We start from the raw sequence: 27,523 nt of genomic DNA, 5'->3' as shown, positions 1-27,523 counted from the left end.
TCTGTAAGTGTTAATTTACTGCAATTAGCCAACCAAGGTGTGCACATTGGGAAGTGTGCAGCACACTTGGATCTGATATGTAGGAACTGGATTAGCAAGCAGTACAATCCCAAATTTGGTCACTAACCAATAGGCAATAGTTACCACCACTCTGCAGCAAGTAGATAACTGTCCCCTGTCCCACTAGGATGCACCCAGGTTAAGCTTTGTTTGGGTCACAAAAAGGAATGTTAATTTGTACTGCCATCTTGTCACCATCACATAATTCACCAAGGAAGTCTGTCTAGGAATATATTTCAAATAATTATTTGTTCTTCTCCTTCCTGGGCTAATAAACCATACTAGCACGCTGCTCTGCAAAACTCTCTTTTCAGTTAGGGGGTTGGGTTTTTTTCTAGTATCATTGTATTTTGTTCTAGGCTCCCATGTGGCTTTGTGGTTCTAAATGTGCTCAGCTTACGTGATCGCATGTCATTTTGGGCTGCTACTGACACCTTAAGTAGTTCACAACACCCTCTGAAACTTCCATATTTACCTTAAGATACCTATGGAGAAATACCAAAAGAAAATGCAATTGCTCATGCTCTTGGGGCATAAAAAAAAAAGGTACCTAAGCTTCTAGCACCTGGAAAATAAATTTTAGATGTTGACACCATTTGTTCTTCCAATCCTAGGAGCAACTACCTGTGCTCTTACCCTCAGATGTGAATCAGATAATTCTGGTTGTAGGTTCAGACTGCTATACAAGCAAGTTCTTCCTTGTGCTGAAGCAAATGGGGAGTGTGATATCCATGAGAGGGTGCCAACATCATGGCCGTGCAAGAGTAGAGTAGATTCCCAGGGCACTCAAATACCAGTGATTCCAGACTGCATGATTAGTATGAATTGAAAGGCCTTGGTTATGTACCTGTTAGTTCCAAACAGCCTATCTGTTTTCATTTGTCCTACAAGAAAGTAAATAACTCTTCAGTCCAGATACATTGTATTTTCAGGGAGCATGGCATCCATGCTCAATTTTGTCTCTTTGTTTCTTTCCACTTAAAGTGTGTTTTTTCTCCTCAGAGACACGGCTATTGCACCCTGGGAGAAGCCTTTAACCGCTTAGATTTTTCAAGTGCAATTCAGGACATCAGAAGGTTCAATTATGTGGTCAAAGTAAGCTCTTTATTTTATGCTCATATTATAAAAATGCGTTTGCTGGTGTGCCTGTGTGTACAAAAGAAATATTTTTGCACTGAACAGATGATTTGTAACTGTATAAATATCGTGTTCCTATGTTATTGATACTGCATGAAGCAACCTTAACCTGCGTAATCTTTATTTGGTGAAAACTCATTATATTGCTGTATGAAAGCCTCTAGCTTGAGGAGGATGGTGATGGCCAATGTGCTGTGTATTTAGAGGGAAACATTGATGGTAGTTTCAACTGCTGTTCATCAGTCTGGTTAGTGAACTTTCTTTAAAGGCAAAATAATTTCTATACAACCAAAATAATTTCTATACAACAAGCAAAGTGTAATTCATCACAAATATACTTTTCTATATCTTAAATATGCTTAAAATAGTGATTTCCAAAAGAATATTTGATGTGTAAATATTTTGCAGTTTCTGTTTCTTCTGCAACTTCTTAACAGTCCTGTGATTCATTGTACACTTTTTATTTTTTTTTTTTTAATCTAGGACAAGATATCTATGCAGTTATCTTTGTTAACAACCCTTAAAACTTGAGACTCCAGCCTTAATTTCCTTAATGACTAACCAGCTGCCCACTTGGAATTGCCTGTTCTGGGCGATACTGATCTTCTCTTAGCCTCAGGGGTTTTTTTTTCATCTAACTTGAGATAGTAAAATTCTTGTCCGAACTCCTAGGGAAGTTCAAAATGAGTCATATCAGGACTAGAGTTCAGCTCAGCGGTGAGGCTGTTCACAAATAATGTAGTGGTTGGAATGCACCCAGAACTTTAAAAGACACGAATCAAAATTAAATAAACATACCAGGAGAACACCCTTACCACTAGGCTATGGAGTATTTGGAGAGAAAACATGGTCTATCCATCCTTGTGAAGCTGAGGCAATGTATTATACTCCCAGAAAAACAAGAGATGTGGAAACAAAGCAAAAAGGATTTGTTTCCAGGCTAGTGGTTAGGGTAGTTGCCTGGTTTATTCCCCTTGCAGCTTTGGGGTTTTTTTGTATGTGTGTGTTGTGGTTTAGAGCATTACTTTTTAGTGCTGTTTTGGGAGCAGAATCAGGAATCCTACCCCAGACTTTTCAGCCTTGAACAGTAGGAAGAAAAAAAAGCATCTGAAAAAGGTGATTTGTGTTATAAATGATGTCAACCTTGAGTGCCTTACTTGAATGGAAAACAGGTAGAATGAATGCATTTTGAGTTCTACACATTTTTTAAATGCTGCAGTGCCTAAGCTGGATTGCTTAAAACAGTTGATCAGAACAAAGTGCAAAGTCTAACATAAGCACATTGACCAGTTTTTCTTCTGTTCACCAAAGAATATAAAATGCTGGTGTAGTCGTCCAGGCTTAAGATCATTGAGAAAGCACTACTTTAAAATTCAGAAATTTGGCTTTGCAATCCAAACCATTGCTCTACTAATGGTAGATTCTAAACAATCAGGGTGAAAGTAAAATAGCAGGCATTTTAACATTTTAGAATTTATTTGAAATTTTTAACATTTAGAATTGTTTTACAAATGCAAAGGTACAATTAAATTTTCGTATCAGTTCCTCTGAGGTTGTACAGACAAACTGACTTTTATCAACAGGTACATAAGACCTCAAAAGTTACCAAGACACTAATAAACATGATTGATATGAGTGATAGCTGCTGCTCATTCTTTAGCCATAGAACTTGTGGACTTGAGAAACATATGTGGTGTTCTGTCTAACAAATGAAAACATCTGAGCAGATGTCAGTAATATGTGAAGTCGCCACAGACTTTTAAGAACAATGTTTAATCTACTCTCTCAGATTTTAAACCAGCCTGCAACTCAGACCTAATAAAAGAAGCAGTTCATTCCGTGCCTATCTGCATTACATGAGTTCTCATTTACTTTCCTGAAATTTCTAATGGTGGCAATACTTTGTGTAGAGCTCATTTAATGCAGCGTAGCCGTTCCTATTTCTTCTTCTCTAAGGATTATTTCTAGTTATGCATGAACACAGTTATGATTACTTTTATGTGTGCAGTTCTGCCTCTTCCATTTAAAGATAGCAAAGTATAAATCAGGAATACTTTTTCTAAAGCCCTACTAGGTAGCTCTTCTTTGATTCCAGACCACCAGAATGATCCATTTTGATTCTCCAACTAACTAAAAATCTACCAATCATTATTTAAAGTTAATATAGATGTCTGTCCAGGATCCTTTTGGTGTGGGCAGTGAGAAGGAGAAGGTAGGATAAGCTGTTCTTCTGTACTTGTTTGTGCTGTAGTAGATCAATAATTTTGTAGCTGTTAAATGCTCATACATTGAGTTTGATATGGGTTTTTTCCACATATTTTCATTTGAGTAAACAGATGATCCATTCAAAGTTATAATCTCTAGTAGACGACATAAGCCATGGCTTTACACACATCCATAAGACTGAACTTGTGTGTCAGATTCTTGTACTCATGCTACCTTACTTCTGCTAAAATTGCCTTAGTCCTTGCATATTAACTTTAACTGAAATTGGAAACTTCATTAAAATAAATTAGGTGGAATCTGTTTCTTTGATTTGATCTCCAAACTGAGTAACGTAACTGAATTTTTTTAAATAAATCAAGAGAAATATACATACTTGCTTGAACTGGCAAACTGCCAGAGACCTCTAGGTGTGTTCTAAATTATTAATCAAACTAAAAGGCTTTGAAAACACCAAGAAAGGGATCCTTTTTATACCATTTTTGAGACTAGACTGCTTGTATTTAAGTACATCAAGAAAATTATTTCCTCTTTTCACAGCACATAGTGTCGTGTCAGGGATCGTACAGAGAAGACAGAAGGAACATTATTAAATCAGGGAGAGAACAGGTGTAGTCCCTCTTTCCAAAAGAAAATTAATGTTGAGCGAAGTGCCAATTTGATGTTTTAGAAATGAAGATACAATATAATTTTTGGCAGGCTTAGTCTTTATTCTCCTCTGTGCCAACACTTGATGCTATCCTATACCAGCAGGGTTAGTCTTGAGAGTGCTCTGCAGGGAATGCTGGCTTCTGCTCCCTGCTTTCACTTTCCAATGTGTTGAGAACACTTGTTCTGAACTAGTCATTATAAAGTGCAATTGAAAAGCTCAGGGCCACACTTCTAAACATTGTAATACTGTCACAACATTAAAGTCATATTTCATACTGAGACCATTTTTTGTTGAAAAGGCAATGGTTCTTACCAGCTACAAAACTGAATCTAAAGTGTAAAAGCAAAGGTGCCATAATGGAGCAAGGGCTGCCCCTAGTAGCTGTAGCTTGGCATTTACATGCACCAAGAATTTAAGCTGTTCTGATTACTTTGCCCTAAACCATTCCCACTGTTCTTACCACTCTTCTGCTCACAGGGTTTTCAGAGAGAGATGTGTGAACAGCTAGGAGATCCTTGCTATTTAGTTAAGGAAAAGTTACTAATATGTTTTGAACACTGCTCATTATTAGATCACTGTTGTTTATTCTACCAGGGACCTCAATATAGGAGTAATGTAGAAATTTTTTCCCCTAGTTTAGGTAAAATATGGTATTTCTTCTCCATGAGTAGAAAGTATTGCACTAAATCCATCACAGTTCAGTTTGACCAGTAAGATACTTTCACTCAGAAACTGGAACTCTGGTAAGCAGGTATCAGTTCAGAATGATGTTCCTGGCCACCAAATCTCTCAGGAGTTTCAGGACCCAGCCACACTGAAGTTCATGTTTGTATTTGTGAGCCTCCAAAATAGACTCTCTTCATTGTTTCACTACAGCTCCTAAAGTCTGTATGTCATGTGCTCTGTCAGAGATAAACACTACTATCCATATAGTATTTTGAAAATGTACATCCTTCAGGAGTTGTTCACGGTATACTAGTGGGGGTGCCTAAAGTTTTCCATGTTTGTCTTACTTTTTCTGAACTCTATACTTATTAATTTTCACAAAATGCCGTTGCGTGATCTAGGGTGTTGTAGGTGAGTGTATGCACTGAAAGTGTGTATTTTAAACCATCCTTTACTTCTGTCATTCTTCTGAATTTTAATTTTTTTGTCCTAGCTTTTGCAGCTAATTGCAAAATCCCAGTTAACTTCGCTCAGTGGTGCAGCACAGAAGAACTACTTTAACATTTTGGATAAAATTGTGCGGAAGGGTAAGACCTAAGGTTTCGTAATCTGCTTCATCAGATTTAGTTGCTGTGACTAAGGTATCAGTTGATTTATTGCAAGGTTTCATACCTCCCATCCCACAATTGCAAAAGTTGTTTTCTCTTGGTCATTGAATAATGTCTATTGAAGCAGGTTGGTAGAATTTAGACAATTAGATTCTATTCAGAAACTGCTGGTTACTACTAAATTATACTCTTCATGAAATGTAAATGCTTTTAGATTAATAAAATGTTTGGTTTTAAGTTTGTGTGATGTACTGAAACTTGAAATACATATCTGTTCTGTTTATTTTGTTTAAAAGCTATTACATAATACTGATTTATTTTTCCTTCGGGTAATCCCACTAAATGGAGCTGTAATACTATCCACCTTGAAGAGAAGAAATTGGATTTATAATTTGTTGTTTAACATTAGGTTTATTAAATGTGTAGCATGAAATGTTGCATCGAATTTGCCTGTGGAATTGTTAATTATTGATCTTGCATGTATGGAACAACATTAATGAATGTCATAGTGGGAATTAGGGCAGCTATTTGTACACAAACAGTTGAGGTTTAATTAGTTCATCTAAAAAAAGTGTTGATTACTTTGAGCTGTTAGCTTGGTTAACTCAGCCAAAATTGTATTTGGTTTGTTGTGTTTTCTAGTCATGGAAGACCAGTATAATCCACGATTAATCAAAGATCTTCTACAGGATCTGAGTTCTACTCTCTGTATACTGATTAGGGGAGTAGGAAAATCTGTGTTGGTAGGGAACATCAATATTTGGATTTGCCGATTAGAAACTATCCTTCTGTGGCAGCAACAATTAAAAAACCTTCAGATGAACAAGGTATGTTATTAAATCATGTTAAATAAAATTTGGGAGAGGGGATTCCAAATACATTTTAAACAGTTTTACTTATTTTCTTTGTTTTTAAAGAAGTAGTATGAAACTAATGAAATGGAATCAACTTTTCTAATTTTTAATAGCTCTGTACTGCTGGTTTGTGGTAGAGATGTACAGATATAATGTTTTTTCTCACTTAAATGAATTTCAAAATGTTTGTCTCTAGATTGTCAGATGGAAATGAAAAAAATACCAATTTTTAATTCCAAAATAAATTTTCTACAACTGAAGAAATAAAAATCTAAAGGGCATTTTAGAAATGTATCAAGGAAGAAAATATTCAAGTAGCAATTTTGCAGAAGCACAGTTGTTTTTTGCAAAAAAAAAAAAAAGGAAAGGAAAAAAAAGGAAGTATAATGACTTCAGCATCTGGATTCTCATCATGTTCAAAGCATGTGGTATGCAGTGGTCCAGGGTTTTATAGTGGAAACTTCTGATGATAAGCAGGCAATTTTTTTAAATCAGACTGGGTTACTCCTGGAGAAAGAAATGCTGCAAGATATTGCTCACAGTAAAATCATACAAGTGTTTCACCTATTGGCTGTCAGCTATGAAATCTTGAAGTAGTCCTTTTTGTGTGTGCTGGGTATCTGAATAAACCAACTACTTTTGGAACAGAAAGGAGAAATGAGGAACCCGGTCTCAGCAGTTTTTATATGCCAGGCAACCACAGCACAGACACTGCAGTTACTGCTGCGCTGGTTTCTTTCCAGTGCAGCACGTCCCTCGGAGCTGTTTTACATTGGCTGGAACCACCAGTGTGAAATCTTGTGTCTGTAGTGCTCACATATTCCTCAACAGAACGATAGTCCCAAGGTGTTTATAACAGATGACACTATGGAAAGTCTAGTCTGTGAGATGGGTGGCTGTGAAATGAGCCGATAGAAGCAAGACCCTGCTGAAGCACAGCCGCTCTGCTGCCAGTGCCCTCTGCTGGGGCAGCTCTGCTGGGTGGGGCTGGCACTGCCCACCTCCCTCCCTCCCCAGCTGGAACACTGCCTCCAGCCTCTTGGGTTTTGTGCCACTTGGCACTGTGGGCTCCAGGGTTATTCGTATAGGAGCTGTGCCGTAGGTTACCCCAGTCAAGTTCCCAGAGGTGTATAGTCCCAGTGAAAACTTTCTCAGTGCTTTATTCAAACACCCCTGCAGAACTTCTCATTTATGTATAAGGGGAACTATCTCCAGACTTCAGAAATTATCCTGCTTGCTCTCTTCTTCCTCTGACTTCCAAAATGCTTTCATTCCATATTTCTGCATTCTGTATTCTCTTCTATACTCTAGTTGTCTTAAGGCAAATTGACATGTGGTTTGTTTCTTAATAAAAATTGAGAAACTGTAGTGATCCTACAGATTAGAAATAATTGGTTCATATCTTTATTATAGTTAGGGCTTTAGCACACTTATCTCAAAGGTGGAATTGAATATATGTATATACATACTGAAAATATGTAGTTTTCAAGATTGCATACTATTATTTTGTAAGAAGTGTTTTAAAAATTATTTGAACTTTAAATAAATAATTTAGGATATGTTTATTTTAACTGTAGAAAAGCTATAAGTTATAAAGCTACAGTCTGTAGCTCCTTCTGTACCTCTAATCATTAAAGTTTTCAACAACAACAGGTAGAGAATAATGGTAGGCAAGACTTAAACATAGATTTTACTCAATGTTTTCGAACAACTAAGACCTGAGATACCTTTAAAGTAAGAATCGTATTTGCACCTTATACTGTCAAGGTTTTGTAGCTAAAAGTCTTCAACTCTTATTTCCAGCAAGTCAACAATGGTCTTACGCTCATGGATCTCCCTCTCCATATGCTGAATAACATCTTATACAGGTTCTCTGATGGCTGGGACATTATTACTCTGGGTCAAGTGACCCCAACTTTGTACATGCTTAGTGAAGACAGACAGTTGTGGAAAAAACTCTGCCAGTACCATTTTGCGGAAAAGCAGGTAATAAACTCTGACATTTGTATAAATGTAGCCTTTGTGATATGGTGTACTCACAATTTGAACTCACAGTTTTTGAGGTAAGTGTGACATTGTGGACTAACAGTGAAGGGGTTCTTTTGGGGGGCCTTGGTTGCTACTAACTATGGTATTCAGCATGTCTGTGAGTTTAGGATAACTATTGGGCTGTTTCCTTGCATTATTTTAAAAACTGTTTTTTCAAAAGATGTTTCTTTAAAAACTGCACAATCCCCAGCAAGTACGGTAAAGGAGACCTCTAAGGTGTTCCTAACTTTAGTACCTAAAGTAGAACTTACATTACTAACCAAGCTAGTCAGATTGCTTGACCTTTTAGGTTACATGAATAGTCTGGTGAAGCCAAAATTGGATTTCTGCAAAAAAGGAATAGAATAAATGCTTGAGATTTTGAAATTAACAACAAAAAAAGAAATGGTGCTTTTCTGTCACTTCCTCATAAAGAGCATTAAAGTAATCTAGGAATGACTCCAGAACTGTCTTAATTTTCTGGCAATAATAAATGCTGAGATAAAATCAGTTTAGGTGAAAATAAACCTATGAAAGTAGTAGTTACATCAGAACTGGAAGAAGAACTTTCAAATCCTGGTACATTCAGAATGGAGGAAGCAAAAGTGCCCATTCTTAAATCTGACAGGTTGAAGTGACACCGTTTGGTTGGTGACTGCCAGATTAAGTATCATTATAACAGAAAAGAAAGAAGTGAAGATCAATTAACCCAAATAAGAATTTTATGTGAGATGAAAGGCTTTAAAATTAAGTTCCTGGAGAAAATAAACGGGCAAAAGCAAACTGAAAAACCTTCTTTCAGAAGCTGAGAAGAATGCAATGTGAAGTTATGAGGATAAGAAATTTAAGCTTAGGTAGCAGTTGAGTGTATTTTGGGGGTAGATGAGCAAAGCTCTTTTGAACAGTGACAAAACTGGTAGGAGAGGAAGCTGTTTTACTAAGGTAATGCTAGAAGATCTCTTCAGTATTTCAGTAGAATTAACTATCCTTGTGCCTCATAAAGAACGCTTGTACAGAGTGTTTCCAGTGTGTTCCTGAATGTTCACATTCAATTTCTTGCTAAGTAATTAGTGATAGGAATCTAATGATTTTATTTATTTTCCCATATCTGCTGCTTGAAAATCCTGCTTCTTCTGTTTACAAGTATGCTGCCTTAATAAGCTACAGAATCATGTTAGGTTGGTTTTTGTGTGCTCTTCAGTATATTTGTTGAACCATTGAAACAACCACAAAAACATACTTGACATCTGAAGAGCACTTTTGGAAAAAATGAGACCTTTAAACAGGGAAGTTACTGTGAAACCAAGTGTAGCTGAAATCAGAAAGGCAATGCTATTCGCCCCATCTAGGAGTTGTCTTCTGAAAGAAGAAAGCCCTCACTATATTAGCATTAATCCACACTGAGTGGAACAGAAGCCTTTTATAAATACATGCTTAATAAACCTTGGCTGTATTAAGCAGGGGAGAAATAGCTGTTGTGCATCAGCTAAGCTTTACATGGAGATTAGGTCCCCAAGAAGTACAACAATCACTGATTATTGCTATCCTTCTAGAAAGATCACCAGATGTGAAAAAAAATCATGTATATGCTTTTAAAATTTAAAAAAAAAGCATTATTTAAATCCATAGTTAATGTTTTAACAGAAAACTGATCTGTAATGCATGATCATGTTTTTTAAATCTCATTCCTCAGTTTTTTTTAAAAACTATAAAATTAATTACTTACAGCTCTAAATACTGTTTTTGTTAAATGGTTCTTAACTATAATTAGAATCATTTTGAGACAGTAGAGTTAGATCAGCTGTGTATGGCCTACTTTTTCTTGGCAAATATGCACCCTCCTATTTTTAGTATTTGCCATCCATCTTTTTTCTTTTTTTTTTTTGTGGCCAGGTTTCTCTCACGGCTTTGCAGAGATGTATGATGTCAGAATATTGTCTTCAAAGAATTCTAGTTACAAAACTTCAGTTTAACTACCTTTTCCCCATCTTCCCCCGTCCTTTACCTGATTTGATTACAATTTTAAAAGAAGGTATTAATTTTATGTCTAGTTTTGTAGGCATTTGATTCCATCAGAGAAAGGTCACATTGACTGGAAGTTGATGTACTTTGCACTTCAGAAATATTACCCAATAAAGGAACAGTACGGGGACACCTTGCATTTCTGTCGACACTGTAGTATTCTGTTTTGGAAGGTAAGAGCTTTGAAACAGATAATCAGAAATATGTTCTAACAGCTAGTGGTCATCACCTGAAAAGAAAAATATCAAGATCATCTTCTTGGGTTTCTCATGAAAAATATGATTGGGTAACTAGTATCTAACTTTAAAATAATGTATAAAACTTCCATAAAAAATCAGTATTCAATTCTAAAGTTGTTCTTTATCTTGTGTTCTTATCTCTTGATACCTGATAACCTCCGTACTTAGAATTACAATGAAAAGTGGCATGTGGAAAAGAGTTGCACTCTGTCTTTTTGTATCTATTTAATCTTATAGAAAGTTATTAGGGAGTAGTCTGAAGTTAGGATTCGCTGATGATGACATGGTAATCAATACGTCTCTAATGAGAACTAATTACTACAGTATTCCTACCACATTGGTGTGAAGCTCTGTATTTTTATAGTCTTGCTTCTGTCCCATATGAAGCTTGCAGGAGTGTTTGAAACTTCATTTAAAATGTGTTTTATATTGATTTTTATGTTTACAATGAAGCACATGCTGAGTTACAGGATAATTTTAACTTCAGTAGTGCATTTTCTTGTTTAACTTGTGTGTGATTTCATTGTCCTGCTTTTACTTGGGGTTGCACCATAACATTGCCTTCCAGTTAGTGAGACTTCTTTAATTTTGCAGCTGAAAGATCAGATATGGGTAGTGTTAAGTAGACAGCAAAGAGCAAGAAATGTTTGAGAAATCTTGGGAAAAAAATCATATTACTCATGTTTTAATTAACGGAAATTAGTTGTTCTTGTTTCATCTTTCTGTGATGTTTAAGAGGAGTGGCATGTCAGTGTGAGGCTTTTTTACTTAAAAAAACCTAAGTCATTTAACAGGGTAAGCCTGGCTTTCATAGAAATAGTATGTTACTTAATGATGTTATCTAGAATTTTAGTATTCTTGATATCATAGAGCCCTTCCAGGTACTAATGTTTTGCTAAATTAATAGTAGGAAAGCAGATAGCCAGAATTGGCTTCTACTGTGAAAAGCCTGGGCATTTGTTGAAGGATCTGTGTCAAGAATGTCTAAGAACTTTCATTACAGTGGAATAATTCTTTGACACCTGGCCCAATATGCAGGGTAAAGTTTTCTCTTTGGAAGGGGAAGTTTCAAAGGTAAGCACACAGCATGCATGCAGGTGGGCATTTGTGGTACCAGATTTCTTTGGATTGTCTGCCTTGGCTGTGTAAAGGGTAAATGCTTTCTACAGTTAGTTTCTTTCATTCTGATCTTGGTATAATTGAATGTATAACTCTAATACTAGAAATTACTAAAATGTGTTTGGCATTAAATATTTAACTTCAGAGATGGTATGTGACAGTAAGGGGCAGTGAACCTGTGCAGGCCGATGTCTTGTTACCTTGACTACTCCAATCTACTACCAGAAAAATAGGTCTCATTTTGGGCTTTTATATTTTTAGTGAAACACAGCACAGTAAGTTCTAAAGATACTATGGATTAATGAGCAGTACCTACTACATCACCATTTCAGTGCTGACTGCCTCATTCTGGAGATTTGAGCAAGTCTTAAAGTGATGGTGCAGTTATAGATAAGTTGCATGCTTCTTCATTAAAACTCTATATCAAATGTTTGGGATCAGCTGTTTTAACAAGAGCACAGTCAGCAGGTTGAGGAAAGCCATCATCCCTTTCCATGCAGCACTCATTAGACTGCATCTGGGATACTGCATCCAGGACACTGCATCCAGCTGGGGTCCCAATACAAAAAAGATACTGATAAACTGGATGAAATTCAGGTGAGACTCAAATAATCAGGAGGCTTGAGGACTTGCCCTGTGAGGAGAGGCTGGAGAAGGCTTTTTCAGAGGAACCTAAAAGCCTGCCACAAGGACAGCCAAGCAAGGGAACAGTTTACTGTAGGGTTGATGCAGTTTCTGTCCTTGGATGTGTTCAGGACCTGACTGAAAAAAGCTCAGAACAACCTGGTCTGATCCCACAGTTTACCCTGCTTTGAGCAGGAGGCTGAGCTGGAGACCTCCTGAGGTCCCTTCCAACCTGTGAGCCTCCATTGCAGTTTTCCTTCTCTAGGTCTTGGTATCTAAGCCTTGTCCCTGTCTTAAAAGAAATATTTGATCAGGCCGAAAAAGCTTAATTGAATTGATTTATGCACAATTGTCACCTTTATTTGCAGGGACACTGAGACCTTAATCTTTGGTCCGAAAAACCATCCCTCTCTTTACAGGGCAATGTGGGTCAAGTAGTGTTGATCACTGAGTTATGGGGGGCGAGGGGAAATAGTTCTGCTTTCTTGTTCAGGCACTTGTATCTATACCCTTTCCCAAGCTTTCTCAAGAGAGGTGAGAAGCAAAGCAGAGGTAGGAGGCAGAGGGAGAGGAGGTAGGTTATTAATTCTAGATAAATTCCATGCTAAGTGAAAATATTTCTTAATCAGAAAGAACTTTTATCAGGTTTTGGCAATTCATTCAAGCTTCAGCATCATACTTGATTAGACAAATTGATAAATTACATATGTATATCAATATATCATATTATACATTTTTGTTCTCAACTGAAGCTTTTACTCTGACTAATTCTATTGGGTGTATGGCAAAAAAAAAAGCCAACAAAAAAAACCACAACAAAACATCACCAAGCCCAAACTTTAAAAGAGAAATCACAGTTACTTTACAGAGGAACATCATAGAATCAAGGTTGGAAGAGACCTTTAAGATCAAGTACAACTGTCAATGTAGCACTGCCACTGAAAAGTACAATTGTTTGAATGAAACAAGTCATTTTGGGTAAACATGCTGAGAGTTAAGAGTTTCTAAGAACCAAAGCCACAAGGTTCTGAAATAGCCCCAAGGTACAGGCCTAACTAGTGATGAGAAGAATTTTCATCAGTGTATGAAATTAGTAATCTAACATAATTGCTTGCAATGTGAGAGGCCTACACACAGGAAGTTATTGCAGTCCTGCATTTTGTGCCCTTTTCAAAGAAGGCCTTGCAGAAGAAGGGACTGATGGCTCCTGAGTTGAATTAGCAAACTGTTGAAGTAGAGAAATGACTTTTCACTCTTTCAGTATGCTATAATAATCATAGTGTTTCTTTTAACAGGCTTAAAGAGCTTTTTGAGAAGAGGCATTTGTATTCGTGTATTTGTCTAAAGCCTGTGACCAAAGTAATGTTAAATATAGTATGTAAGAGACTCCTAAATCATTGTTAGAAGTACAGTGACTCTAGTATTCTTCTGTGTTAGAGGAGGGAGTGATTATAAGAAACTTTTCATATTGAATGACTGTTTTCAGAAGTGACTTTTTGGTAAAAGATACATATGTCCATGATGAAACTGAGAAAAATACATAATTTCAGTAGTGCAAAAGTAATGACAAACTAATTGTCGACTGATGCCTCTGTGACTGCTTTTTGTGTTTATTATTTCTTCTGTTCAACTGGGGATCATTGCAGTTGTGACAGGTCTTTTCTTTAGCACACTACATAGCACTTTTCAGTTATCCCAGACATGGCCACAGAAGCTGAAATACCTTTTCTTCTTTCAGTATCCAAGGCTTTATGAAAACACTTTGCATAAGTGGTATGCTTCACACTTGGTCTTAGTCTTCCTGGGTCTTGTGCTGGTATAGGTTCTCACAAACCTGCTTGTGATTTGCCACAAGAATAAAAGACTTTTTCTAAACAGCATAAACCTTAACTCTACTTCTTTTACTTTACTGCTCTCCTTCCTGCTTCCTTCTTCATGATCTCAAAAGGACTACCACCTTGCTTTGTTACTCCAGGTATTGCCTGTCTCATCTGTTTTCATTGGTAACTGTTCTGTAATGCTGAAGTGAATAGTGTGTTCATTTCTAATTGTCTGATACTCTTTGTTTTGATTTTTGTTTCCCCACATTAGTTTAGCAGCAGGAATACTTCAGGTTTTTTCCCTGTTAGGTAAAGGCAGTGATGACTTTCCATCTCACTTTTTTGTCAGTTTTGTCTTTCATTATTGCCATATTCCCTGTTAATGCCATTTAAACTAGGGTCTAATTCAAATTCTAACAAACATAGGGGCAATGGTGTTAGTGAGATCAGCCAGATTTTGCTAAGAAATAGGTTTCTCTGCACTCGGTGTTATAAACTATTCCTGCACTCCCTGATGTATTTAATTCAGTACTTAAATCTGAAAAGAATAGCATGTACTTCAATAACTTTCCTTAATGCAAATAAAATTGGTTTTACTCCACTTGGAATGCTGTAGTCCTGTATACCTTTTTGAAAGGGAAATTCCCAGAACAGGCTGCATGTGACTTGGGAGAGTTGGGGGAGGCAATTATATCATTGTTTTCTGAATGAAGAAATGGTGAAAATACTTACACAGAGGTTCTTAATGTCCAGCTGTGATAAAGTTTGAGGAGAACAACTACATTTGACAGTAAATACTCCTTCTGGGGAATTATCATTTTACCTTAAAAGAAATCTGTTTTAGCTTTGATACGCTGAAAATCAATGATTTGAACACATTAATAAATGTAGCTCCAATGAAAATATATTTCTCTTAGAGGGAGGAATACTCATTACAGGAAAGTTATGATTCTTCTTTTTTTCGCTGTAAAATTTCTGTCTGTGTTGGTTCAATAACTAAGAACTGACCTCTGAGATTTTTATTGGACCTGTAATTCCTGACTAGGCAGTCAGGAAAACACAAAAGTGTTTTTATAATGATGTGCAGAGAAAGCAGATAGCATGTTACAAATTCTAAAATATTCAGGGGTATAAATAAGTTCTAAAAGAGGACAAACCCTACCTTCTTTTCCAGAATTACAATTCTGATGGTGTGTTTTCCTGGAAGCATGACACTGGCACAGCAAGGGGTAGAGAAGACAATAGGCCATCAGCAACTACCTTTGAGAGTGTTTTCTGATGTGGTGTAGCTCTTCCTTGTAGATGTCATCTCAAGATGAAGGTGTTAAGTTTAACACTTCTGGTTTTGGTCTTTGTCGTCTGTTCTTGCTCATCTGCAGCCTCCCCCAGTAGGCAGTTCTACCTGGGTCTCTTTGTTTGTTTTTCCCCTCTGTGTCACGAATCTAACAACTGTTTCTAACCTGTTTCTTAGGTGATGTTAAAGCAATTGTTAAAAAAGTGGGAGGATAAGGAGGTGATACCACATGGTATATTAATGTACTCATCTATAGACGCAATGGGAAAACACAAACAATATATCAATAGAGTAACAAATTTCATTGGAAAAGCTGCATAGTATTTAGAACATGAAGCTGAGTAGTATTCAGAATGTGTTTCACCTACTGCACTTTGGTGCTGCAAAGACTTTGGGTGGGAATGTGGCAGTGAGGAAAAAAATTCACTTACAGGTTTCCTTCTACTAACTGAATTGCATGTAACTTCACTTCCTATGGAGACAAAAGCAATGGAGACCACAGTAGTCTCTGATCTACTTGCCATGTATTTATCTAGTTTTCTTGCCTCACATGGTGAATTCATCAACACTGGTGGAAAAGGGAGAGAAACCCCTTAAAACCTGGTGAGGACAGGTTCTGAGCCTTACAACAGTATTGAACGAGGTGTTTAACTTCTCCATTGAACTGTCTGGGGCCTTCTTCTCATTACACCTCATTTCCTTCCCTTGGGGAGTTCTAATAAGGTGCAAAACGGAACTTTTAATTCAAAGAGCAGTTTGAATCTTAAATAATCAGACAGTTCTGCTGAGGTAAAGTTTCAAGTAATGTGAAAGAAAACACTGCAGGCTTAGTGAATTTGTAATGGCAAAGCCTTTCCTGTCTGACTTAAATAGTCCTAACTTGCCTGGGTGCTCACTTCTGCTTTAAGGCAATGCTTTCAGGTGGGGAAAAGGTAGGAATGAGAGGAAAGAAGGATACTGGGTGAAAAATAGCAAAGTAGAAAAACTTTTAAGACTGGGATTTCAAACATGCTGTTCAGGTTTTTTGAGGAAGTGTCTGCTGCCCATCACTTTCAAAGAAAGGGGCTAATTTTTCCCCAGAGGAATAATTGACTTCAGCTTTTGATTAAACAGATAATTTAAGTTCAACAAAGCAGTTGCCTTTTTGCCTTTTTATTTATTACATTTATCAAAAAATAATGGATAAGGAAGATGAGACTTTTTCAAGAGCTCCAACTAAGGTTCTGATTTTGCTAGGAGGAGAGAATTTTTCCCTTTTTTTTTTTTCCTGAATTGGGGGTGAAATATGGAAAGAGAACTTACTTTTTTTTTCTCCTTCATTTTGCAGGATACAGGACATCCCTGCACAGCCAGTGATCCAAACACCTGTCTCATGCCAGTATCTCCTCAGCATTTCATTGATCTATTCAAATTTTGAGGTGTTCAGTAGCTGTTCTCCTGTGTTCGTGGCCATTTTTGTGAAGAGTCAGGCAGGATATGTTATGCTTTTTGTGCAATATATTTAAGTGTAATGTTTTACTGTAGTTTAAAAAAATGTGTGGGGGAGATTATCAGACAGGTTTATTTGGTGTATTGCTTTTGTGCAGAAAAGACAGGAGGAGAAGGAGATGCATTAAAAAAATATCTTTGTCAGGAAATCTGCAGTGGACTTTTTTTTAAGTCCAAGAAAGACCACTTAAATCTCAACTTTAAATCCATGCTTTTGACGCCTTAATAGTTGGTTAAAATTATGTGGGGGAGTTTTGAAAATTTCATGGAAGAATTAAACTACTCTTGCAGGGACCAAAGGAGGGGTTTTTTTGTTAATCCTTCTTTCTTTAAGCCACAGTTTTCAAAACACCTCCGTATAATTTGCACTATTATAAAGAATAGGCCAATATTCTCTTAGACTCTTACTACATCTTTACCAGGGTGACATTAATCATTGTGAGGTAGTGAATAAAATATAACTGTGGTTATATCTGCTGTTGAACCTATATGAATGAAGGAAATCAACCAATCTTTGTACATACGTTATGCAAATATATTTATTTTTCTTAAAGACTTTATTAAACATATATAACCTATCTTAGCACATCCCGCAGAACTCGACACCAGTCTGGGGCTACTGGAAATCTCATTTTTCTGATGGTAGCTACAGCCTTCATTTATACTGTTTGGAATGTCTACAAATGCAACCGCATTAATTCATCTTCTAAGAAGAAGAAATTATTGAAATTTAAGGAGAATGGAGTTGCTCATTCTGGTACAGTGGCAGAAGCCTATGCTACCAACCGAGGTTCTAACCTTGGGGGTTTGAAGCTATGGGGAACACTGAAGGTCAGTTTGAGCTCAAGCACCTTCTGCCAAGTTAATCAGATGATAAATTCTCAAGGAAGTTATTTTCATGTATCCTGTAGAACAAACTAAATTGCTTGGCTTAGGCAGGTAAAGGAAAAATTAGGGAAGTTTTGGGTTTGTCAGTGAAATTTAAAAATATGTAATGTACAGAAAAAATAAATTATGTACCATATTCTGCACTTGCCTGTTCTGAATCTAGTTTTGTACAGTGTAATAAATCATGGTTTTATCTGTTATTTCTAGAAGTCTCCAGTGCACAGAGATGAATCAATTTGTATTTTGTAAGATCTTTCTATAACCTGTTCTCTGTAGTAATTGGTCATGGAATGAGAAGCTTACAACCAGTCCAAGTGACACTGCTTTTCAGTAACTGGTTGTATTAGCACTTTTTTTTAATAGGATAGTTGGGCTGTTAATAGGCTGCACAAGAAGAGGAGAATATTTATTTCCTCGAAAGATAGTTTAACTTGAATCTTGGTAATATACCAACCTTATCCATTGACTTTGCTGATAGGTGGATTTTTCAATACAGGGTTTTGTGGACTTCTTTTCTTCTTTCAATTCAGGTGTTGACCATGGCTATGGTAGTGATCAGGTGTGGAGCTAAGGACATCCATTCTTATTCCTCTTCATTCAGAACGTTGCTGCAAGCCCTGCTTTCCCAGCCCAAGCACTGCTGTAGCCACTGGATTTGTTAAGGAACCAGCAGCCCTTCTTTAACAACATTTTGCACCCCATTTATTTAACTCATGTAAGAGTTGCTGATGTGCTTTCCCACGTATGTGACCTGGGTAACCTTGACAGAGGTTGCTGATGGCTTACATCCATTAATCACTCCCTTCATGAAACTGCATCTAAATACATGGATGCTACCTGCTTTCTCTGAGAGCTTGAAAGAAAGGTTTTAAGCATTTGATTTAATACTGCTGCGAGCTCTTCCCCCATCGTGCTGACTGAAGGTCTCTGATCAGGGACTGTGTGGAACCATCTCCTGCAGACAGAATGCAAGCTTGTAAGGGACCCACTGTTACCTGGGAGCTGCCCATCACTGAAGAGACAAATGTGACAACTGGGGAAAGGTATTAAGAGAGCTGTAAGAGACCTCCCCTAGCCACTGAATTGAGGAGGGAGAGAAATTACTTAAAATGGCTTGTAAGAACTTAAAGATAGGTTTGGAAAAATCAGTATTGGTAATAATTAATTTTCAGTTCTCTTAGAAATGTCAAGTGACAGCACTTTCTCTTTCCCCACTTGCTGTCTTGCTCTACCTTCTGTAGCAAAAAGCCTTTGACAGGCTGAATGTTTTGTTCTGAGACAGGCCATTCAGGATAACCAGTCCATCCCACAGGTCTGAGGTGGCAGTAGACGACAACAACCAGGATTCTGCCTTGTATTCTTCATTCTACATTCACAGGTTGGTTGAGCGTGGAAGGGACCCTGTTAAGCAGGGCTTAACAAGCTGATTGTCCAGGACTTTGTCCAGAACCACGGCCAGATGGCTTTTGAGTATCTCCAAGGAAGGAGACTCTACAGCCTCTTTGGGCAGCCTGTACCAGTGCTTGGTTACCCTCACAGTAACAAAGTGTTTCCTGATGTTCAGATGGCACCTCCTGTGTTACAACTTGTGCCCCTTGCCTCTGGTCCTTTCAGTGGTTTCCACTGACAAGAACTTGGTTGTCTTCTCCTCCCACCCTCCCTTCAGGTATTTATAGACATTGATGAGATCCCCCTGAGCCTTCTCTTCTCCAGACTGAACAGTTCCAGCTCTCTCAGCTTTTCCTCACAGAACAGATGCTCCAATCCCTTCATGACCTGTATGACCCTTCACTTGACTCCCTTCAACAGGTCCATGCAGCTCATTAACCTTATCTGTGTTGCAGCCCATTAACCTTATTGTGTCAAGGGCACACTTCTTGGCTCATGTTCAGCTTGGTGCCCACCAGGATGCCCAGGTCCAAAAACCAGCAGCCTTTCTTTCAGGCTAACAAAAAAAGAAAAAGGGGAGGGAGAGAAAAGATGTGCATACATGTTCTGAGAAGCATTTCAGTGCAGGGCTATTAATTATTTTTTATATCTTAAAGACCTTGAGTGCAGAATCACACTGTCATGAGCAGTGTTACAAGCTTTTAACACTCGGCAAAACTGAGCTTTGGGAATAGTTCCCCTAGCTAGTTAAATATTTAGTGAATGCATTTCTTAGACTAGGCAGATACTAGAGCTTGATTAAGAGTGACTACATGATGTGAAGTCATTGGCTGCATAAGAAGATAGCTTTTAATTGTGTCACCTATCAAAAAAGCTAAGGCAGTGATTATGATCAATATGGTTTGTGTTGTCTTATTTGGTTTTGGTTGGGGTTTTTTTTATATCTCAAAGAGATGGAAAGGGGAGAGGATTTCACCTTTAGGATAACAATCATATTAATACCTCACCCAAAGTAAAGAATATATTTTGAAGGTCTGAATTCATCTCATTTTCCTTTACATCAGTACTTACTCATGTAACCTAAAGTGTTGTAACCCAGGAGAAAGTCATTACTTAAAGTAAAACATCTGCTCTCTGTCCTCCTGTGTGCTGACTGTCCCATGCACAGAAACGCAGGTGCTGTTCCCTAAAGCAGAAAAAGTGCCTTGAAACGTGTACTAAATCTCTACAGCACACATTTCTTTTGCTCCCCAGCTTTTGTCCCCAGACCTGGATCTGTTTACAGATTTTGCAGTGGCAGTGGTAAGAAATCATGTTCTAACTCTGGCCCCTACGTGATCACATCACAAGTTCAGGTGATCTGAGTTTTATTGAATTCTAGTCCTGAAAAAACAATACTGATTCAAAGGCAATCAGGATGTTCTCTGCCACAGTGCAAAATGAGCTTGAAATTACAATTTTGAAAAACAGGATCTTCTTTCCCCCTCCCCAACACCTGCCCCAGTCACTGCCTCCTGTCTCTGAGAGACTCCTTGCTTGTTTTGTTATATTCTCTCCCAAAAGTTTTATTCACCTTTTTCTGGGAGAAGACACTCTGCCATGGACCTATTCCAAAGGCACTGAGTGAGCCTTTCTCTTTGGATGTCAGATAGGATCGAGGCAGAGTAGCAGAGGAGCTGGACCCTCCTCTTTTCCTTCCCCTGCTCCCCATCCCTGGGTAATGCATAAACTTGATTTTGGAGAAGGAAGAAGCTGAACTTCAAGAAAACATTTAGCTCAAACCAAAATATAACCACTAGGAATAGGACTGAAAGACTAGTGGCATTTTTGTGGTCTAGAAGGCAGCAGCAATGAGAGCTAGCAGAAAGGAGAGGGTGGAATAGGGAACAGTAGCACAAAACTTTGGATCTCCTGATGTACAAATTAGCATAGTTACAGATCAATCATTGGCAAAGAAGTTAGAGGAAGGCTAGACGCTTAATATCCAACTAAGGTTGCTTGAACTGGCATAGAGCTAGAGAGATACCAGCATTAAATAAATCAAAATCAAATGTTTGGATACAGTTGCTAAATTACAGTTCAGAACATTGAAGCATTAGCTAATTATGCTATTAATTTGTACTGTTTCTATGCTTTCAGCTGCAAGGCTCAGTTCCAACCCCTTCAAAGACATTGGAACATAATTCCCAGCAAAATTCCTGTGAAGTTCAGTAGGTTAAGGGTTACCTTTAATTCTTAAAATGTCTGTATGGAAGGACATGATAGAGAAGTGGATTCAGAACATGAGAGGTGAGAGAAAAGCTGGGTGTCTTTTCTTTCAATTCCCATGGGCTGTTCTCTGTGCCACACACAGATCTCTCCCTCTGCCTGTCAGACATGCTGGTAATGCCTAATGAACCTTCTGCAGGTTTATGTGTACATTCTTCTACAAATATGAATAAAACATGTTCAGCTTTATATTTGTTGCTCTTTACAGTCATTGCACCTTCAGCTGAAAGTTCTAATAATTTTCAAGGCACACACAAACAGCTGCCACTTAGTTCTACATTTACGTATTTAATTTATATATGCTCTTTCCATTTGAATGCTGTTTTTCTGTAGTGTTTATAGCAGACCAATAATGGAAGAATAATTTATTTGCTGAAATCAGCTGTCATCCCCACACAATGCTTAGATTATGGAACAAAGTTCTGCATGCTGGGAGCACCTCTTCACAATGTTTTGGTCCCCGTTATTCTTCAGACATAGTAGTTATTTTTAGCTTTTTTCCTACTGTTGACTTTTAAAGCTGTAAACCTGTACTCGCCTTCTTAACTCAATGGTATCCCTTTAGAACTTGGTGAATTTATAAAAGCAATACTTTTCATTACATTTTCATGACCATAATGCAGCAGCTCCAGCAGTAGCATTTCCCACTCTGTACCTCTGAACCCCATCTCAGGTAGACCAAATACATTCATCCACTAAAAGGGGAAAAAATTATCCTGACACTAAAGTGGAATCATCAGGGATCTCAGAGAAGAAAGGGAAGGATGGAGAAAGCTCTTAAGAGATCTCAGAAATCTGGTAAAAAAGCAGAGAATGGGAGGAGGCTGAAAGTACAGCATTTGAAGAATCAGGATACTAGATGGAGGTGTTCAGATCAACTAAAACTTCAATAAATTAATCACACCACCACTTAAGTTCCTGCTGCAAGCTGGCCATATGCCTTCTGCTGATCCTATATTTAAGGGTACAGTCTTCTACCACCTGCACTGACCTTCTACATTTTTGATCAATTAAGCTAAATTTATAGGCATAGTAGTATGATATAGATCTGGAGAAGTGTTTGCTGCAAGTTAGAGCATTGATGTTACAAGCATCCAGAACTTTCTGTCTGTACCTGTGCACACAGAACATTCTTTTCAATTGCTCGTCACAGCCAAAAATCCTGGTCTTGAATAGGATAACAAGGAAAAAACACCAGGAAAGAGGATTGTCTGTGTGTTAGTTCTGATTCTCCAACACTAAAACCCTGGCTTATTAGTAAATATTGACACTAACACCCCTAGGAACATTCTCAGATGTTCTGGACTTCTCTTTATAGTGTGCTTCATGCCTTGATGCTCCTTTATGTGTCTTGAAAACCTTCCCCCATCCCCAGTGCAGCCAGTTCTCACAGCACAGGTCAGGAACTCAGACTTTCCACCATCTTCAGCTGCCAACAGGCCCATCCACCTTGGCTACAACAGTTTGGTCAACTCACACTTGCTCTCCTGCAGGGCACAGCAGGACAGCCACGCGCTGCAGACAGGTTGATACTCTTCAGGAGACACATGAGTTTATAAAACGGAAACAAAAAAAGAGCAAGTATATATTTCATTAAGTCTCTTAATTTTCAAAATAACCCTAAAGTGCAGCATTACTCTATCTGTAGTAGGACTTCTGGGAATCTTGTGCTCCATCCTATCAAACAATGGTTTACTTCCTAATGGGAAATGATGCTTGACTTGTTTTCCTTTGTTTTTCCTATCAAATGTTGGTTGCCAAGTTTCTGTCCAAATGTTCAAAAGATAAACTGTTTACAGGCACTAACTGAGGCAAGTCAGACTAAAAGGGGGGTGTCAGTCATGCAAGAAATAGCAGAGTAGGTCTTCATGTCATCAGGATGTTTTTGCATGTGTGACTCCCCCCCCAGAAAAAAAAGCTAATATGGGACAAGTACAAAAATAAAATGAATCAAAGAATAATTAATATTAATCATCTTGCACATTAGCAAACTTTGGCGGAAAAAAATAATGTGCCAAGTGCAGTAGTTGGTCTCATGATACATTTGTCTCCCTTTCTCCAGCACAAACACATACACCAGTGTTTCCTCTGTCCCTCAAATACCAGAAGCATTTAGCAGTGTGACCTTGTGGAGAATCCATGACTCCTGGACAAACAAGATGGTAAGTCAATAGCATTCAGGGGTTTCAAGGAAAAAGGTAGAAGACAAGAAAGGCCAAAAGATATTGGTAACTTAAAGGAATGAATCTGACCTGTTTTGCCACACAAACTCAAATAATTAAACCAGCCAATTCTCTGAAAAATTACTTAGCTGTTCAGGTAGTCTCCTCAGTACAAGAGCTTGGAGCAACTGGAAAGCAAAACATCACATGGTTATTTTCAGCAGTGGACAAACCCATCTTACAAAATACAGTTGTGAGTTTTTCTCTGCAGAGCGTAATTCTTTTTCAATAGTAAACTCACAGTTCAAAATGTGTTATTAAGCTCCCACTAGTGTTATTTGGGTCTCAACAGCATAAAAATTTAAGTGCCAGCCAAGCTTTTACCAGATTATTATGGACTTGAAAAGAATATACCCACTTTCTTGTATCTTTTAGTAAATACTAGACACAGAATAGGAAGAATATGTTCCCAAATATAGAGCAGGTATTTCTTTTTTCATTACCTGTGATAACTCTTGGTAAATATAATTTGAAAAACCATCTTCTCCCTACACTTTGTTTGCTACTATATATTTCATAAAATTTTCTATTATTTATATCCCTATTTTCTGATTGTTTTCATATTCTTTATTGCTTTTTTCTGCTATTTTACTGGTTGCACTTACAATAAATGTAATTCTCTCCTTTCAATTTCTAAACTGGATTTTTTGCCTATATATCTGATTTCCTATCTTGTACAGTACAAAGCAGTCACTCCATAACAAATTTTTGAGAGTCTGACAGACATCTAATGACACACATCTTTGCAAACTATCACCAGTGACTAAGCCTTTTTAGAAATTATTTTTCTTCTTCTCAGTAGTGGTTTCATTTCCCTGATACATCAGTAACAAACTAACAGGCACTCAGGAAAAAAAAATAAATTTAGCAAGAACAGTTTAGATATGCAAGAAACAGCTAAATAACATGCACATTCATGTTTTCAAATTGCACAGAGATAGGACCTACAGTTTTGTCATCTAACATCCCCATACATTAACAAGCATTTCAAAAAGTTTTGGAAATGAGACAGATGCCAGGCTGAATTCACCTGGGCTGTGGGAACATCTATGCTCAAAATTTGGCAGGGTCCTTGTCTACATTAGGTCTGGAAATGCAGGTCCCTCCACTCCCTTTCATCTGCCTTGATGTGCACCTGACCCACCTGGGTCAAGTCAGAGCCATCTCGATACAGGATTTCCTTCCCATAAGAATGCAACTTTTATGAATAAAATTTTCTGTTCTGCCTAGTCCCCACACTACAGTATGAAACATCTTGCCTAAATGTTCCCTGCTAAGTCTATGTAGGCAACCACAAAGCCAGCAGACAAGAGTGGAAGAATGAGAGGCTGACAATACACTTCCCTCTGTAGCTGATCCACTGGTATCAGTGGCTGCACCTCACGTGTCGCAGTCCAGGACGTGCAGGTCTCACCTCGTTATGGGGCCAGTGTGTGCAAAAGCATTCCAGGTCCTCCAGTTTACATGTAGCTGGTGAAATATTTAGGGAAAGAATGCTGCTCTGCCCAAGCTTTCATAACAGCCAATAAATTAAAAAACAAAACAAAAAGTTTAAATCAAACACCAGTAAAGCAAAATATTTGTAGTTTGTTAAAACCAGTTAATTCTTCCCACTGTGAAAGCAATGTGTGATGCTTTAAATCTAGGATGCTGCAGCTTCCGAGATGGTATGATTCACAGAGTTTGGACAGACATCACTGTCACTTCCTTGGCCACCCTCTACAATGATACAAGTAACGTCCACACAGATGGAAACAAATTCACATGACCAATAAAATGGAACCAGAAAAATGTCAGAGAATGAGGCATTTCAGTTCAAACTAAATCTTTATTCATATGGAAAATACTACTTTTCTTTTTTTGCAAATGATGCTAATAAATAAAAATACTCAGAAAGAACTTTGCTCGGTTAAGTGACTAGTAACAGCCACACGAAGCTTTTAATTCCCATGAAAACCACGCCAACGATCATGCAGATTGGCTACGAGAAAGCAATATAAACTATATTTTATTTTGTGCAATCTTATCGTACAATCTTGATGCTACCTTCTTCTAAACCATTTCACACAATTTGAAATGCAATTTCAAAACAAATTTTAAGGAACATATTCTACATTTATTCCACATATGGAGCTGTGGATAGCTTAAGCCCATAAATGTATAATGTAGTTAAGCATCTAATGAAGGTAAAAGAAGAAAGGACCCCATTCTGAAAATTCAGACACATTTATAAACATAAGAGAAGGAAAGCTCACACCGTGAGTTCTTAACAGACAAATAGATTATTAAAGCATAACAATAAATTATATTAAATTTGATAACATTGATCCTTAGAATTGTTATTTCTGAGGAAATATCACTTAAAAAGCACACCAAAACTTTCATCACTAGGAATGAAACTGAAATTTTACATATCTCAATTTCCCACTTAGATGCAATTTTGTTTTATAATAGGCTTCAGATTTGTTAGCATATTCTTTATCATACATCTAAAAACAAATTGAAAAAGGTTGCAGTTAAGCTGTGCATCAAACACGTCATCAAGGTGAGAAACAGGCACTTGACAGTATAATGTGCAAGGCAAAACCTTTACTGGTCACAGTATAAATAGTTTCTTCAGGAGTGAAATTAAAAGTTCTCAGCCCATCTTTAAGAGCTGCTAACAGATCTTTTTCTGTTCTTTTAAGTCAGCACCAACAACCAAACTAAATACTAGCTCATGCCTTAAAGGGTATTCCATAAACTATAAAATGCAGCATACTTAACCCAAGAATACTAACTCTTTCCTATAATTAACCTCAGTGTATGCATTTGCCCAAGGCAAATACAGAGTTTACTCACAGACTAAATGATGCAATATAAATGCTAACCTTTTCTCTATCAGTATTTTTTCAATAACTAATGCCAGTTTTACAAATATATTTGCCAGTTGTTGCAAGATCCTGTTTTGTAGCAGAAAACATCAATGTTCTTTTATATAAACTTAAGAACAATGTCTTTTAACATCCTATTAATATCAGGAAAAAAGAAAACAACCCAAACCATTTTGTTACAGTTTCCCTTCAGGCACATCTCAGCAGGAATCTCCAAAAAATAGCTATGTAGGAACTGTAAGCCAGAAAACTCTATGTGAATTGGAGGGAGGAGAAAAAGAGAGTTAAGGAAGGAGTAATGTGGCAATAACAGAAACAAGGTACAAGCTTAGAAAAAAATGGCATGCATCCCTTTCCATCAGCTTAAGCTTCTTGCAAAAATATGTTTACAAGACATCTGTTATATAAAGGTATATACTTTCTTGTAAAAATGCTGATTTTCTCTGACATGCTAGCTTGATCTTCCAACTGTACTGGCCATATCGCTAGGCAGTCAAGTTTTCAGTTCAGTTGAACAATCAGGAGAGAAAAAGCCTACTGTTCATTTCCTATGAAACTTTTGGTTTGATTTTTACCCATGAATGTTAAAGTAGCATTTATGTGGATCATATAAACAAAATAGAAACCAGCTTTGGATCTGGCATCAGCTGCACCGCTAATGAGAGACAATAAGCTAAAAAGAGGCACTTTTATTAGTCATATATACATTTCAAATCTCAAGTTTAACACTTCACCTACTTTTACCAAAAAAATCAAAATATCAGTAGCTAATAAAGCGGAGCTTTATAACAAAAATGCTTCAGAAGTTGTGTGTATGCACACAGTTGCAATGGCTCAGTTACTCTGCTACCCTGAAAATGCCAGAGTATAATTCAGTCATTGCTTATGGGGTGGGGGGGAAAGAACAACACAGCAAAAAGCAAAAAAGATGGTTTTAGAACAAGGATCAGCTATCGTAAAAACATGAGAACATATGCCCTTCCATAAGAAGCAACTTATACCTAGATCCAGATTCAATATCCCCCCGAGTATCAAGATCATCTTATGCT

The 27,523-nt window shown here is 37.4% G+C and overlaps 1 protein-coding gene across 2 annotated transcripts in view; it reads left to right on the top strand.

Annotated features, from left to right (window-relative positions):
* FBXO25 (F-box protein 25) overlaps positions 1-17,922 on the top strand; it is a 30,561-nt gene extending 12,639 nt beyond the window's left edge. Inside the window, exons 5-11 of one of the 2 annotated variants that reach the window (XM_027641067.1) lie at positions 1,063-1,155; positions 5,232-5,325; positions 5,989-6,173; positions 8,004-8,186; positions 10,280-10,423; positions 14,181-14,207; positions 16,674-17,922. In XM_027641067.1, coding sequence (XP_027496868.1) covers positions 1,063-1,155; positions 5,232-5,325; positions 5,989-6,173; positions 8,004-8,186; positions 10,280-10,423; positions 14,181-14,207; positions 16,674-16,763 — 816 coding nt within the window. In that variant the 3' untranslated portion in view covers positions 16,764-17,922. The remainder of the gene's footprint in view (positions 1-1,062; positions 1,156-5,231; positions 5,326-5,988; positions 6,174-8,003; positions 8,187-10,279; positions 10,424-14,180; positions 14,208-16,673) is intronic. The other variant, XM_027641068.1, reaches the window with a different exon arrangement.
* The last annotated feature ends 9,601 nt before the right edge of the window (positions 17,923-27,523 follow it).

This window comes from Corapipo altera, unplaced genomic scaffold (assembly GCF_003945725.1).
Source record: "Corapipo altera isolate COAL_440 unplaced genomic scaffold, ASM394572v1 46, whole genome shotgun sequence".
NCBI lineage: Eukaryota > Metazoa > Chordata > Aves > Passeriformes > Pipridae > Corapipo > Corapipo altera.
This window is presented reverse-complemented; position numbering and strand designations above follow the sequence as displayed.